Source organism: Tenrec ecaudatus, chromosome 4 (genome assembly GCF_050624435.1).
Source record: "Tenrec ecaudatus isolate mTenEca1 chromosome 4, mTenEca1.hap1, whole genome shotgun sequence".
NCBI lineage: Eukaryota > Metazoa > Chordata > Mammalia > Afrosoricida > Tenrecidae > Tenrec > Tenrec ecaudatus.
Window position 1 is genome coordinate 166,102,644 of NC_134533.1, and position 13,806 is coordinate 166,116,449.

Sequence of the window (13,806 nt, forward strand, 5' to 3'; positions counted from 1 at the left end):
ACAGCCCCGGCAAATGTCTGGAACAGTCCTCCTCTGCCTGCCAGGGCCGCCATCTGTCACCATGGCAGTGGGTTTGCTTTTCATTTGATTCACTGTATATACGTAGATAAACTTACCAAGAAACGTCCAGCACACTCAGGTCAAACTTTTCAACCTGGTAAAAATTAAGGAGCATTCTCTGGGTTAAATAAAAAAAATTTGAGTTTTTCTGATGAGTAATTTCCTGTGTATGGATTTACAATTAACTTTGAATTATATGTATACTATCTGCCTCCAAAATGCTCAAGTCCTTCCTTAAATATCCTTTGTGATTACCAAAATATATGATTTTCAAAATATTCTTAAAAGAGTCTCCAAAGTAAAGATAGTAAAGAATTCAAAATGGGGTAGAACTGCATCAAAGAGTGTTGATTCTTAGCACTGGTGAAATGATGGTAAGCCAGTTTATTTTCCGCTTGCTCTGTTCTCACTCGCGCACCACCATCATGGCCCGGCGGACTCGGAGCAGCTCTATAGGACGAGGGAGAATTGCCCCCGTGGGTTTCCGAATCTGTAACTCTTTCTCCCTGCAATGCTCTAGAGTGTTAAGAATATAATTTTGAAATGTCCCGTATAAATGGAATAATGTTAGATGCCTGTATCTCTGAGGGTGCCAAGCAAGACTGAAAGTGAGGAGAGAAGAAAATGGAATTTTTACTGCAAATGAAATTACTTCTGTGCATTGTACAGCTGCTTCAACGCCTTTGACAATATGATAAAAAGCAGTGCAAACTGCTAAGATCCCTCATTTTCCCCCAGGTTGGCCCAGATTGAGAAGAGCTCAAATAAGCACGCAGGAGGGGCTGGAGAAACGGTGTCAGAATGTCCTTGACAAAGGCCCCGCGTTTCTTGTGGGCCCCCTTTCACTCCTCTCCCCATCGGTCACCCACCTTTCCTCTCCACGCTTTCCCTTGTCATCAGAGAAAGACAAGCATTCAAGCTGGAAAGAGATCCACCTCAGGCCTCTGCCTGGTCCTGGCCCATGGCAGACTGAAATGTGCACTGCGTTAATGCAGCTTAAACACTAACCTGCATATGAACCACCTGAGAAGTCAAGGCTCGCTCACGTGAGACCTGAGATCCTGTGTCCTACCAAGCCCCCCGGTGATGCCCATGCGACTGCAAGTGTACCGGCCACCTGCTGAGTGACAGAGAACTAGAATGCAGATGATGCAGAAAGGGAGACTAAGCTCTTATTAAAACCCAATGGGAGACTTTTTAGCCCATTAATTTTTTAAAACTGCAGTAAAAATCCTCCCCACCCCCACCCCCATGATGACACTGTTACCTACAATAATGTAGCCAAGTTCATAAAATATAAAATGATAAAAACAACACCAGAAGAGAGTTAAGCATAGCCAATTTTATCTAAGTAAAATGAAACTTAAAACGGGGGCTAGATTAAAATAATAACAACACTGTAATTAATGTCTAGTGTTCTAATTATGTGTTTCATCTCACCTAATTCTTGGTATCTCCTCTCTGAAGGTAAAGAAACAAAGGAGTAGTCTGATTAAGAATTTGCCCACAGTCATCATTTCGTTTTTTTATCCTAAAAACTTTTATTTTATTTTTAATTGTTTTAATCATTTTATGGGAGGCTCGTACAACTCTTATCACAATCCATACATCCATCCATGTGTCAAGCACATTTATACATTTGGTGCCATCATCCTCCTCAAAACATTTGCTTTCTACTTGAGACCTTGGTATCAGCTCCTCATATTTTTCTCCTCCCTCCCTGCTCCCCCCTCTGCCATGAACCCTCATTCATCATTTCTAATCATGGTGGAGCTAGGATTTCCACCTCACCGTCTCTTTCATGTTCGTGCCATGGCTCGCACATCGTTGGGGTACAGATTTGGTAGAGATATTGCCGGGCCACAGGGTGTTTCCCCAGTTGTTTGAGGAAGCCCCTTACAGTTTGCCACAGCGCTTACTAGTTTTCCCGCCCCACCAGCACTGAATGAGGGCTCCCATCTCTGCACCTGTTTGTTCTATTGAACTTTGCTATCAATGCTACACAAGATTAATCATTGTACCAATCACTGGCCATTAAGTTCAGTACTAATCAATTATCGAAAGAAAGTTGATAAAATCTGCAATTTAATGTTTTAAATGGCTGCTCAATCTGATATTCCTCAAAATCTGAGTATTTTTCTAATGGAACCAGCTACACTGAACAGATTTTTAAAGGGGAAGAAGTCTAAACACTAGCCCAAGCAATGCAGCTAGTCGCTTTCTCACTTTTATCTCCTTTCCACTTCTGTTTCAAAATCTACAGTCACACGAAGAAATGTTGATAGAACCACTATCCTAAATCCATACTTTATAAATATTAAATAAATCAGAAGGCTACATTTTCACATAAACATATGGCAGTATTATTATATGAATGTAGATGATAAAATATATTCTGCAAACATAAATTTATTGAACATATCTATTATTTTCATGAACTTCTCTAAGATATCTAGTACTGTTTTTACAATATATTTTATAGAAAAGAAAATTGGCTTCAGCATATAATTCTAAACCAAGTCCTTGTTAACAATAGACATTTAATGAAAATAGCTAAGTGGGTGTTTATAGGCTGCATATCAAAGCTGTAGTTGCAATGTAAGCTTGTATATTTTGCTATACAAGCATATTTGGATCTAAATTGCGTTAAAATGACCGCCAACTGGAAAATCTTTTTGGGCAGTTTGTATAACTGGCAGAAACATGCTAAAAACGTAGATCGGAATCAGTTCCACCACAGTTGCTTTATCGATAATGGAATACTTGAGTACAGCTTTAGCAAATATCTTGCTAATTTGATCAAGACTAGATCAGTTATGCTAAACCTTATAGAACCCATTTGAACTTAATTGTCTACATTTAAAATGTTTTAAAAGTTGAACTGTAAACCAAATTAATACATACTTTTGTCACGTCAAGAGGGCCCAGAGCAATGGGTATTTCTTAAGAAAGATCATTAATATGGGTGATTGTATCGAGTCAGGAGGAAGCATGCCTATGACAAAATCACTTCCAATGGAATGCCTCCTTCTTGCATGCTGAGGACATGATGCTAAGCCCCTGGCAAACATTTGCTCAGGTTATCCTCAAAAGCCTGGATTATATGAAGAAGACCGTGGCATCAGGACTGGAGGAAGGCTCATGAACAACCTGTGATATGCAGATGACACAACTTTGCTCACTGAAAGTGAGAAGGACTTGAAGCACTTGCTGAGGAAGATCAAGGATTACAACATTCAGCATAGATTAAACTTAAATGTGAGAAAACAAAAATCCTCGCAACCAGGCCAGTAGATAGATTGTCAAGGATTTTGTCATCCTTAAATCCACAATCAATATTCATAGAAACAGCAGTCGAGATATCAAATGATCTGCTGCACAAGAACATTTCAGGTGTTGAAAAGCAACAATGTCACATTGACAGCTAAGGTGCACCTGAGAGTAAGGTGCATGTGAAAGTTGGGCATTGAAAGAGGAAGACAGAAGAAGAACCGATGGATTTCAAGTATGGTGCTGGCAAAGACTACTGAATATTGCTGAAGTGTCAAAAGAACAAATAATTCTGTTTTGGGAGAAGTATGGCCAGAATACCCCTTAGAGGCAACGATGGTGAAAATACTTTTCACATACCCTGGGCATGTTCTGAAGACAGACCAGTCTCTGGAAAAGGACAAAATGCTGGTCAAGTATAGGGGCACCAAGAAGAGGTAGGTCGTTGACAAGATGGATAGGTACAGTGGCTACAAAAATGGGCTTCAACATCACAACAGATGTGAGGATGGTGCAGGACCAGACTTTCTATGATTCTAATGTACTGGGTGGAAACCAGCTCAGCAGCACCAACCAACAGTCTACTTCCGCAGACTAGCCTGCCTCGCATGAATCTGTGAATGGTTTATGGCTGTGCTTTGACAGCTTTTATGGTATTTATTTATTTCAAATGAGTTTGGTTTTTAATTTTTTTCCTTTCAAATAAAAAAAATTACAATTTCTTAAAGTCTTAGTGAAATTCATCAAGGGTTTCTAGGTCCTACACCCTGTCTTCTTCAGACAATTAAAGCAATTCTTTAATTACAGCAAACCCAATCCTTCTCACCAGCCTTCATGTCAAGAGATGTGCTTTTGTTTGTTTGTTCCTGTTTTTGTCTTTGTTTTCTGTCTAGGGTCCACTTCCTCCTCCTTTTCCATCTGTCTGGGGATAAACGAACCCTTTATTTCCAAGTCAAGTTGTGTCTTCCTAGTTCCCCCTGGCTCCATCCCATGGCTTTTCCTTAGTGCTCAACAGAATAGACTCATAATTCCTTGGTGAATCCATTTTAAACAATGCACGGAGCATTCCAACAATTCCACTCCAATAAAAAATACTCCTTTCCCCTTCATAATTCCAATCCCAGGAATATTATATATGTCTTACACCTTTTTTGCTACTTATAATTTGCTAGCTTTCTTTACATTACTGTCCACCAGCATATCAAATAACATAAAAAGCAATAATCTTACCAAACTATGATCTACACATGTAACTATGATCTACACATGCAACCTGTGACTATTAAATTATTGGAGGGGAAAACTGATTCATGCACTTGTATAATATCCTACATTGCAAAAAATAGAAAAGCACATCTCGATGTTAATCGAAAAGGAAAATATGTGCAAATGAAGGAAGCATTGATATTATAGAATAGTTTCGAACAAATCTTTCATTTTAACAAATATCTTCTAAGGGTTAACAACAGCAAGCACAATGCTAGGTGGTTGGGTACATAGCCGTGAATAAAACCAAATTCCTACTCTCATGAAGATTATGTTGTAGGAGGTGAAAAGTAAGCTAGTAAACAAAGCAATAAGCAAATATATAATAAGGGGTCCTATTCTAGAGAAGTCCTGGTGAGATCAGCCGGTCAAAACCACCAGCCCCTCCTCGGAAAAAAGATGACGTTTTCTATACCGTAGAGTTACAGTCGCAAAACACACAAGGGAAGGTTTGCCTTGTCCTGTAGGGTCGCTCTGAGCAGGAACCGACTCGTGGCAGTGAGTTTAGTTTGGGTTTTTACTGTTGCGTGGGTGAACGCTGTAGCTTCAGGAAAATGAAGAGAGCGTAACTCAGTCGTCACTATTTTATGAAGGCCAGGCAGGATAAGGAATTAGTTGTCTATGTTTATTGACATCAGGAGCTAGAAAGGGAGGAATTAAGAATTTAAGTTTGAACATTTTCACTGCTCTCAGGACAATGCCGACTCACAGCATCCCTGCAAGGCAGGGTAGAACTGCCCCTGTGAGTTTCCCGGACTCGGCCGTCTCTCTCCGCAGAGCAGTTGGGGGTTTGGAACAGCCGCGGACCTGTCTATCGCTGCCCAACTTGTAACCACTAGGTCACCAGATCTCCTATTTTGAATATATGTGGTTCCTATTGGCCATTTTAGTGTGTATCAGTGGTTCGCAACCTTTTTATTGTCGTGACCCTTTAAGACAGTTCCTCGTGTGGTGGTGACCCCCAACCATACAATTATTTTCATTGCTACTTCATAACTGTCATTTTGCTACTGTGATGCGTCGTAACATAAATACTGGTAACTGATATGCAGGATGCATTTTCATTGTTACAAATTGAACATAATTAAAGCATCGTGATTAATCACAAGAATATGTGTTTGTATATTGTGAAATATTTATTTCTAATTACAAAGAAATGCAATTTTGTCTTGAAGCATGGTGTAGCATATGTGGGCGTATCTGCATGTGGGCAGACCCACCTGGAGACGGACAGAGGAGCAGTGTCTCGGTTTCTAAGACCATCAGAAATATGTGTTTTCTGATGGCCTTAGGCAACCCCTGTGAAAGGGTCATTCCAAAGGGCTCGCGACCCACAGGTTGAGAACCGCAGACTCAGATGTTCAGCAGATGATTTGGGTCAAAATTCAGATGAGCCGTAGGGGCGAGCGATGTAAATTTGGGGAATAGCCATGCAAAATGGCATGTAGGATGAAACCACCTAGAGACTCCGTACTGGCGCCTCGAGAGGAAGCCTGCAGACGGAGCTGGGCACACGCCGACATGAAAGAGAACACACAAAAGCGGACTCTGCGCAGAGACAGCTAGCAGAGGAAACAAGAGATGACGCGGTGCCAGCGGAAGCCTGGGGCTGTCATGGCTATGGTTACTCGTTTGCCTGTGATCCTCATGATTGGCAGTTCGAGATCACCAGCTGTTCCGAATGAGAGCGGCTGGGTTTTTCCTTAAACAGTTACAGTCTCCAAGCCCCAGAGGGGACTGGTGAAGAGTCAGCCTTGCCTCGATGGCAGTGAGTGCGCGCGGGTGAAACCGCAGTGGGAGGACTACTACTACAAATGCAGCTAACAGTTCACGGGCGAGAACTGAGCCCTGCAGTTCGAACCGAAGGAGGAGGCCCGCTGACATTGGGCAGAGCACTGACTGGATAGGAAAGTTCGAAAACGTAATGGAAAGGGTCAGGGAGAACGGGAGGGCAGCAGTGGGGACAGCAAGCATCTACAACTGTTTCAGAGAATGTTTCCTATAAAGGGGTACATAAAGGGAGATGTGGGTCAGGAAGGATTTTTATTGCAGTTTATCTTTTGGTTGTTGTTTTATAAATGGAAGAAACTGCAGCGTGGTTGTGTGCTAATATGCATGATTAAGTTGATTCTAACCCACAGCGACCCCGTAAGGGGTTTCTGAGACTGTAAATCTTCATGGAAGCAAGACGGGCTCATCTTTCCCTTGGTGGGCTCGAACTGCCAGCCTTGCTGTTACTAATCCGCTACTAAGCAGACAGCACTGTCCGGGCGCCATGAAGGTCAATCCTAGGAGAGAGGGCGGGTGTTACAGCGATGGCCTGCAACAGGACTGAGAGGGTGGGAGTCAGTGTACAAATAAGGAACTAAATTCCTTCTGTAGGAGCATGCACATTTCACACAAAGTAGCAAGAAGAAAGGACTCGCAAGTGACCACCGCAGCAGGTAAGTTGTGAAAGGCGCATGCGGCTATTTGTAAGTTCTACTCTGATGGCTTCAGCAATGGGGAAGGAGAGCAAACAATAGTTGAAAGAAGTATACTGGTGGCCTGAGGAGCAAGACTGCCGTCTGGGGTAATTAAAAGAAAGAAGGCAATTAGCTGGCACTATAGTAGGACTGTCAGGGGATTCGTTAAAATATTAGGGAGTGGGATTAAAATATAAAACATCGTTTCTTTGGCCGACTTGCCTATAACGCTTTTCTTCAAATAAGCTTCTGTGGTTCACTACATGGAGTAGGAAAAGTGGAGTTGCTTAGGTGGCCCGCAGAAAGGCGGCAGCCCCAGGAGACTGTGAAACGCTCTCACAAAACAGAGTTTGAAGAAACACTTCCTTAGATTAGACATAAACTGAAAATTAGCTCACAAGGCTTTACCTAATAATGGTTTTCACATTCCCTTAAATGAGCTTGCCCATTAAATTAGTGGAGTAAACGCTGCCTCTGAGAAAGTGTGCATAAGAGTAGGAGCTGGGGGCTACAATTATCTCACAAGTATGACAAAATAAATTGCATTTTTGCCACCTATGCTGTGGAGAGATGGGACTGGCTGTTTTATGGGCATGTGCACAAACGTTCTCATGATAGTTCAATACAAGTTCAACTTAAACCAACATGCCACTTTAAAAATCTGTTATTTTAAGCCCCACTTTAACCTGATTTCCTACGTGACATTCTATAGCAGGGCTACCTCTTTCACACCCTAAGGACCCAGGCTTTTGCAAGTCACTCTTCCCTGTCCTCAAACAAGCTTGCTGTGCCCAAGCTTTTCTCTCTCCAAACTCCATTCTGCCTTTACAATGGCTCAAATTCATCCTCTCTAAAAAAGACTCTGGATAAAGTCAGTTCACAATCACCCACATACTTATTTTCTTTGCTACTTGAAAATAGACTATTATACATTGCATTATTTTGAATATTGATAGTGATAATTAGCTAGCACTTACTGCATTTATTTATAATTTGTTATTATGGAAAGCCAATGTATGATTTGCTCCCTAATATAGATTATTTCCTTTTTAGCACCTTAAAGGAGTCGTTGCAGTAGATTTCCCCAACTTAATACACCGTTTGATTTCTTGACTGCTGCTTCCATGGGCACTGATGATGAAACCAAGTAAAACAAAACCCATGACAGCTGCTGTATTGTCATCCTGTTGCTCATGGTCCGGTTGTGAGAATAACGGTTTGCTGATATGGTCCGGTTGTGAGAATAACGGTTTGCTGATATGGTCCGGTTGTGAGAATAACGGTTTGCTGATATGGGATCCATTCTGAAACTGGGGTCCTTGGGTGAAAGATTCTTTCTCCAATCCTGATTCCACATTCTTCTTCATATAACTCAGCTTCTTGGATTATTTGCTCAGTACACAGATTGTATACACATTGTATACTTGTGGTGGAAAGATACAACCGGGGTGCACACTTGTCCCTGCTATTTCACTACTTGATATCCTCTTAGTCTATGCACAAGTTCCACACAAACACATATACGGGTTCTAGAATTCCCTTTTTTTCAGAATATTATCTAAAATCGGTTATGATCCACAAAGTCGAATGCCTTTGCATAGTCCATAAAGCACAGGTAACATCTTCATATCATTCTCTAGTCTCAGCCAAGCTCTATGTGACATCAACAATGAGATCCCTGATTCCACACTCTCTTGCTAGTCCATTTGCATTGCTGGCGGTTGCCCTTTTGATGGACTACTGCAAGAGGTGTGTAACTCAGCAAGCTTGTGTGTAATATGAGTGATCCTGCTGGATACTTTCCACATGTCGTCAGATACCCTTTCTTTGGAATGTGCATAGAGAACATGACCAGGAGTTGACCAGATAGCTGTCTTCCCAATTTCTTAATACAGACAAGTGAGTGCTTCCTGAATTGCATCCTTTTTAAAGCATCTAAGTTCCTTGTTTGATGGAGTCTTGATTTTCACTAATGCTTTCTATGTAGATGACACTTCTTTCTTCAGTATCATCAGTTATTCATCATGTTATCTCCTGAAACAGTTGAACAATGACCATGTCTCATCTTTTATATTCTTATATTTTCTTTTTTTAATCTTCTATATTTTTTATAAATCATTTTATTGGGGCTCATACAACTCTTATCACAATCCATACATACATCAATTGAGTAAAGCACCCTTATACATTCGATGACTTCATCAGTCTCAAAATTTGCCTTTTTCTTTTAACGCTTCCTGCACCGTTCAAATATTTTCTGATAAAATCCTTCCATATTGCAACTTGAAGCATGATTTTTTTTTCCCTTTGGATCTTCTAGCTTGAGAAATGCTGCACATGTTCTTCCCATTTACTTTTCTAACTCCGTGTCTTTGCACATTTCATTAAAATACATGGTTTTGTCTTCTCAAGCTGCCATTTTAAAACCTTCTGGTTAGCTGTGACTTCATCACTTGTTCCGTTTGCTTAAGCTACTTTCCCATTCAGGAACAAGGCTTATGGTATTGGACTCTGTTTTGTGAATGTGAAGGAACAGGACAATAAATAAGCTGAACAAGAACTGATGCCTTTGAATTATGGTGTTGGCAAAGAATATTGAATATACCGTGGACTGCCCAGATAACAAATACATCTATCTTAGAAGAAGTCAGTCAAAATAGTCCTCAGATGTGAGGATAGTGAGACTTCATCTCACATACTTAGGACATGTTCTTAAGATGGACCAGCCCTGAAGAAGGCATCATGATTGGTAACGTGGAGATTCAGTGAAAATGAAAAAAAGAGAGAGAGAGAGAGAAGACTTTGAATCTGATTGACACAGTGATGACAATGGGCTCATACGTTGTAATAATTGTGAGGATGGTACAGGAAAGAGCAGTGTTTCATTTTGTTAGACACAAGGCCACTATGAATTTGAACCAACTTAATGGCAACTAAAATCATCAACAGGCCAATATATAAATTATGATAGGCACTATTCTATATTCTACATGAATTAGCCATTTAATTCTAAGACACTGTATTGATATGATTGTTGTATAAATATGAAAACGAAGACTGTGAGTTAAGGTGTCTTTGCCTAGATCATAGAGTGAGGACACGGAGATACTGAGCTGTGCATTTAGACAGCGTGCCTCGAGGACCCAGATTCTGAACACTATGCTACACTGACCACGTATTTATTTTACCACCAGGAATGAATGTTTAAAAACATTCCCATAGCCAATGCTTTTCCATTCTCTCTCCTGTTAGCCATACCAATAGACAGTGTTTCCTTGACCAATCCAGGTGTGATAGTTAGACTTATTGTGTCAACAAGGCCAAGAGGAACACGTGGGCCGAGTTTAATCTGGTTGCAACCTGATTGGAGAGCGACTGAGACAAATAAAAACTGCCGGCATCCCATATTCCTCTTCCTCCCTGGTTATTGGACCAGAGTCCCACTGCTTGAGCTCGTGTGCTGGACTACCCGTGGGCCAAGCCACGAGGATCGTGCACTAGAGCTTGAGGCACCTTCGAGCCCTGCAGTGCCACACTGCTGGTGCATACATCACTTGAGTTTGAGGTTGGTGGATCCTGTCTTTGTGCTTGAGTTTGAGATCTCATCAGGGCCCTGCTTCTTTAAGCTCCTGCGCTACACACACACACACACACACACCACACCACCACACACACACACCCTTTCTGTTGGCTGCCTGCCTTGACTGAAGAAAGACTCTGCTGTCTGCTTCCTTGACCTAGGACCTGGAGTCCACATGAGTTGAAGGACTTCCAGTACATTAACTGTTCCACAAAAGTGAGTTGAACTGAGCCCTCTGTACTGCTGTATGGATGAATTAGCTGTTACATTCCTTCTTGCTGTATAAATATATATATATGTGTGTGTGTATATATCTATATCTATCTATATATATATATCGATATATATATTCATAAATGCCCCAGTCTTGTTTCTCCAGAGAACTCTGCCTAACACCTAACACACCGGGGCTATAGAAATATACCCTTTATTGAAATAGACATGCAATATCATTTTTTCTCATACTTACATAATACTAATTTTTCTGAGCTAATTCAGAGAAAATGGAAATGCTTAAAATGCCAAATCTAAGAATTTAAACTCGCTGTTTAAAAATATATCATCCATATCATCCATATGGCCCAGCACACTTTGGTGCCCAAAGTTAAATTTCACTTTTGTTATAGTGTACGTACCAGCAGGGCAGCTTTGCTCTCACACTGTCCGCAAACTTTCCCTTTAATCTTGGGCTTTTCATTTACAGAAGAATTGGCCGTTTTAAAAGTAAGTGGTCGTTTCACAGGCTCTGGAAGAAAAAAAAATTCCTATCAATCCCTTAACCTTGATATGCTTAGTGTTGTTTCCCACATTTGTAAACACTCAAAGATTGCTTTGATTCCTGCTACCCATAGGAATGCCATGAGACAAATCTGATCTCCCAATCGGATTTCAGTTCCATATTCTTTTCCTCATTCTCCGGCACTGACCACAGAATGAGACACACCTACTCTAAGTTCCCACTGCTGAACACTCACGTCGACAGAAGAGAAAGAACAGCACAACGGTAAAAACAGATCCTGACGGAATTCCCATGGCATTCTGATCTACCTCTGGAGCAAACTGAAGCACACATACTCCAGATTCTAAACTATTATGATGTTACACATAAAAAAGAAATGCAATAAGTGATTTGTGTGTAACATGTATGTAGCAAACATTATTATATAACCATTTCTGTAACTTGCTTTGCCAAATTATCTAAGCCATTTAAAACTAAAGGAACAAACTTGAAAACAAGATTTCCTTTGGAATCATTATAAATGCAAAAAATATTTTCATTTTCTGCCATTGTTACATATTTTGTTAAGTTACACCAACCAATTTTTAAACATTCTTTTTGTTTCCTGTCATAAAATTTCAATTTTATGCTGCTAAATGACCTTCCTGGTAAAAAATAATATCAATAAATTTAAAGTCATAATGTTAAGAAAGTTCTTGCTTTTGAAAATGGTATTAATCACATTCTAAGCTAACATTGTATTTGGTAAAAGACAAACATTCCCCAATAAAAATCTTGAAGAAAGTTTTTAAAGATTAAAGAAGAGTCAGTTTTAAAAACTTAAAATGTTTATATTGACAACAGTTCTAGCACTTTATTTTTTATTTTTAATTTAAATATACAATAAAGGAATTGCATCTTTATTGGCTAATAATATAGTGGTAAATTATTTACCTTGAATCTGCTCCTTTAATAATTTTAACTTCACTTTTCCAGCAGAAAGCTATAATAAACAAATATTATTAGTCAGGTATACATTCTCCTACTCAAGAATATTTTAATGCTACTACAAACAACAACAACAACCAATCAGGTATAATATTTAGTGTATCTTGAAAACTAATTTTGAAAAAAGAAAGTAAAATTAGCTAAGTAAACATTTGCAAAAATAAAAAACCTATATATGACAGAATTTTAAGTATGTCATAAATTTAATTTTTAAATGAACAAATATTAACAGGTGTAGGGATGGCATAATTTCAGGATAAAATTAGTAATCAAATACTGTAAAGATTCAATGATCTGTTATTTTTGCTCTTAAGAAACAGACTGCAGTATTTGCCTGGTCTGACTCAAAGCTCAGTTCTGACTGAGCTACTTCGTGACCTAGAGTAGAAGCCACATGCATTACTTTATTTGCCCAATTTTAAAAACTGTATGTTTAAACATTATAGACAAGTTCGAAATATATTGTTTGCCATCCTTGATTTTCTTTCCCAAGTTCGAGCCAAAATAATTGAGTAAATGAGATCACTTTGAAGTGTTTGGATCTGAAGGTTTTGGGGATTGAAACAGGCTTATCAATTACAAACCCTTTCCCTGGCCTTATGAAACTAATATTGAAAGTCTGTGAAGCACCCAGAGAATGGGGAGCATTTGCGCAGACTGTCAATTCACGCCTCGCCTTCAATTTGCAGCTTGCATGCTCAATCGCCCGATTTGTACGTAAAAATAGGAGAACAATGGCTGCCTCTAGTCCATGGCTGTACCAACTGCAGTCGCCTTTGAAATTTAAGCCTATTTTTCTCAGTGAATCTAGTGGCTTTGCTTCAAAAACGGGATTTACTGTTCACAGTCTTTGAAGTATCTGCTTAGATGCTATGTTTTAAACGCAGCAGAAATGGGATTTAAATAATCAGTTCTTCTATGAATCACACTTTTGTTTTTAAACTGATCATGTTAATACACATTACAGCTAATTTACTCTCATTTTTCATAAGCATATTAACCAATTTGATTATCTGAATCGTTTATTTGATTTGCAACATGATCACCGTGGTTCTGTGCTGTCTGAAGAGACTAGATAGATATATCAAAGTAAACTGAACCCATTATTAGGAAAGTTGTTCTGTGGTTTCAATTAAGATGAATAATTTAAAGTAATTGAAACTGCTAAAAATTCTTTCCAGGAAAAACCTGCTATTGCTATTCTTAGTAAGTAATTTAGGCAAATGCAATTTCTAATTACTATTTTTAGGCAAATGAAATTTCCTCTTAGTAGTTGGAGGTATGCAGGGATTAGCAAAGGAGATATGCAGATTTGCATGTTGATCTATATTTAAATGTAGAGGGTCTGTGCAAAGCTGGAAGATTTCAAGGCACTAGATTGATACAGTGGCTGCACCAATACACTCAAACCTAACTACTGTGAAGACGGAGCAGGGCAG

At 39.6% G+C, this 13,806-nt stretch overlaps 1 protein-coding gene across 2 annotated transcripts in view; it reads right to left on the minus strand.

Annotated features, from left to right (window-relative positions):
* The window catches only part of ZBBX (zinc finger B-box domain containing), a 140,844-nt gene that overhangs the window by 116,918 nt on the left and 10,120 nt on the right, over positions 1-13,806 (minus strand). For both annotated transcript variants that reach the window (XM_075548891.1, XM_075548890.1), the window contains exons 4-5: positions 12,314-12,362; positions 11,277-11,386 (exon numbers count right to left, since the gene is read on the minus strand). In XM_075548891.1, coding sequence (XP_075405006.1) covers positions 11,277-11,386; positions 12,314-12,362 — 159 coding nt within the window. The remainder of the gene's footprint in view (positions 1-11,276; positions 11,387-12,313; positions 12,363-13,806) is intronic.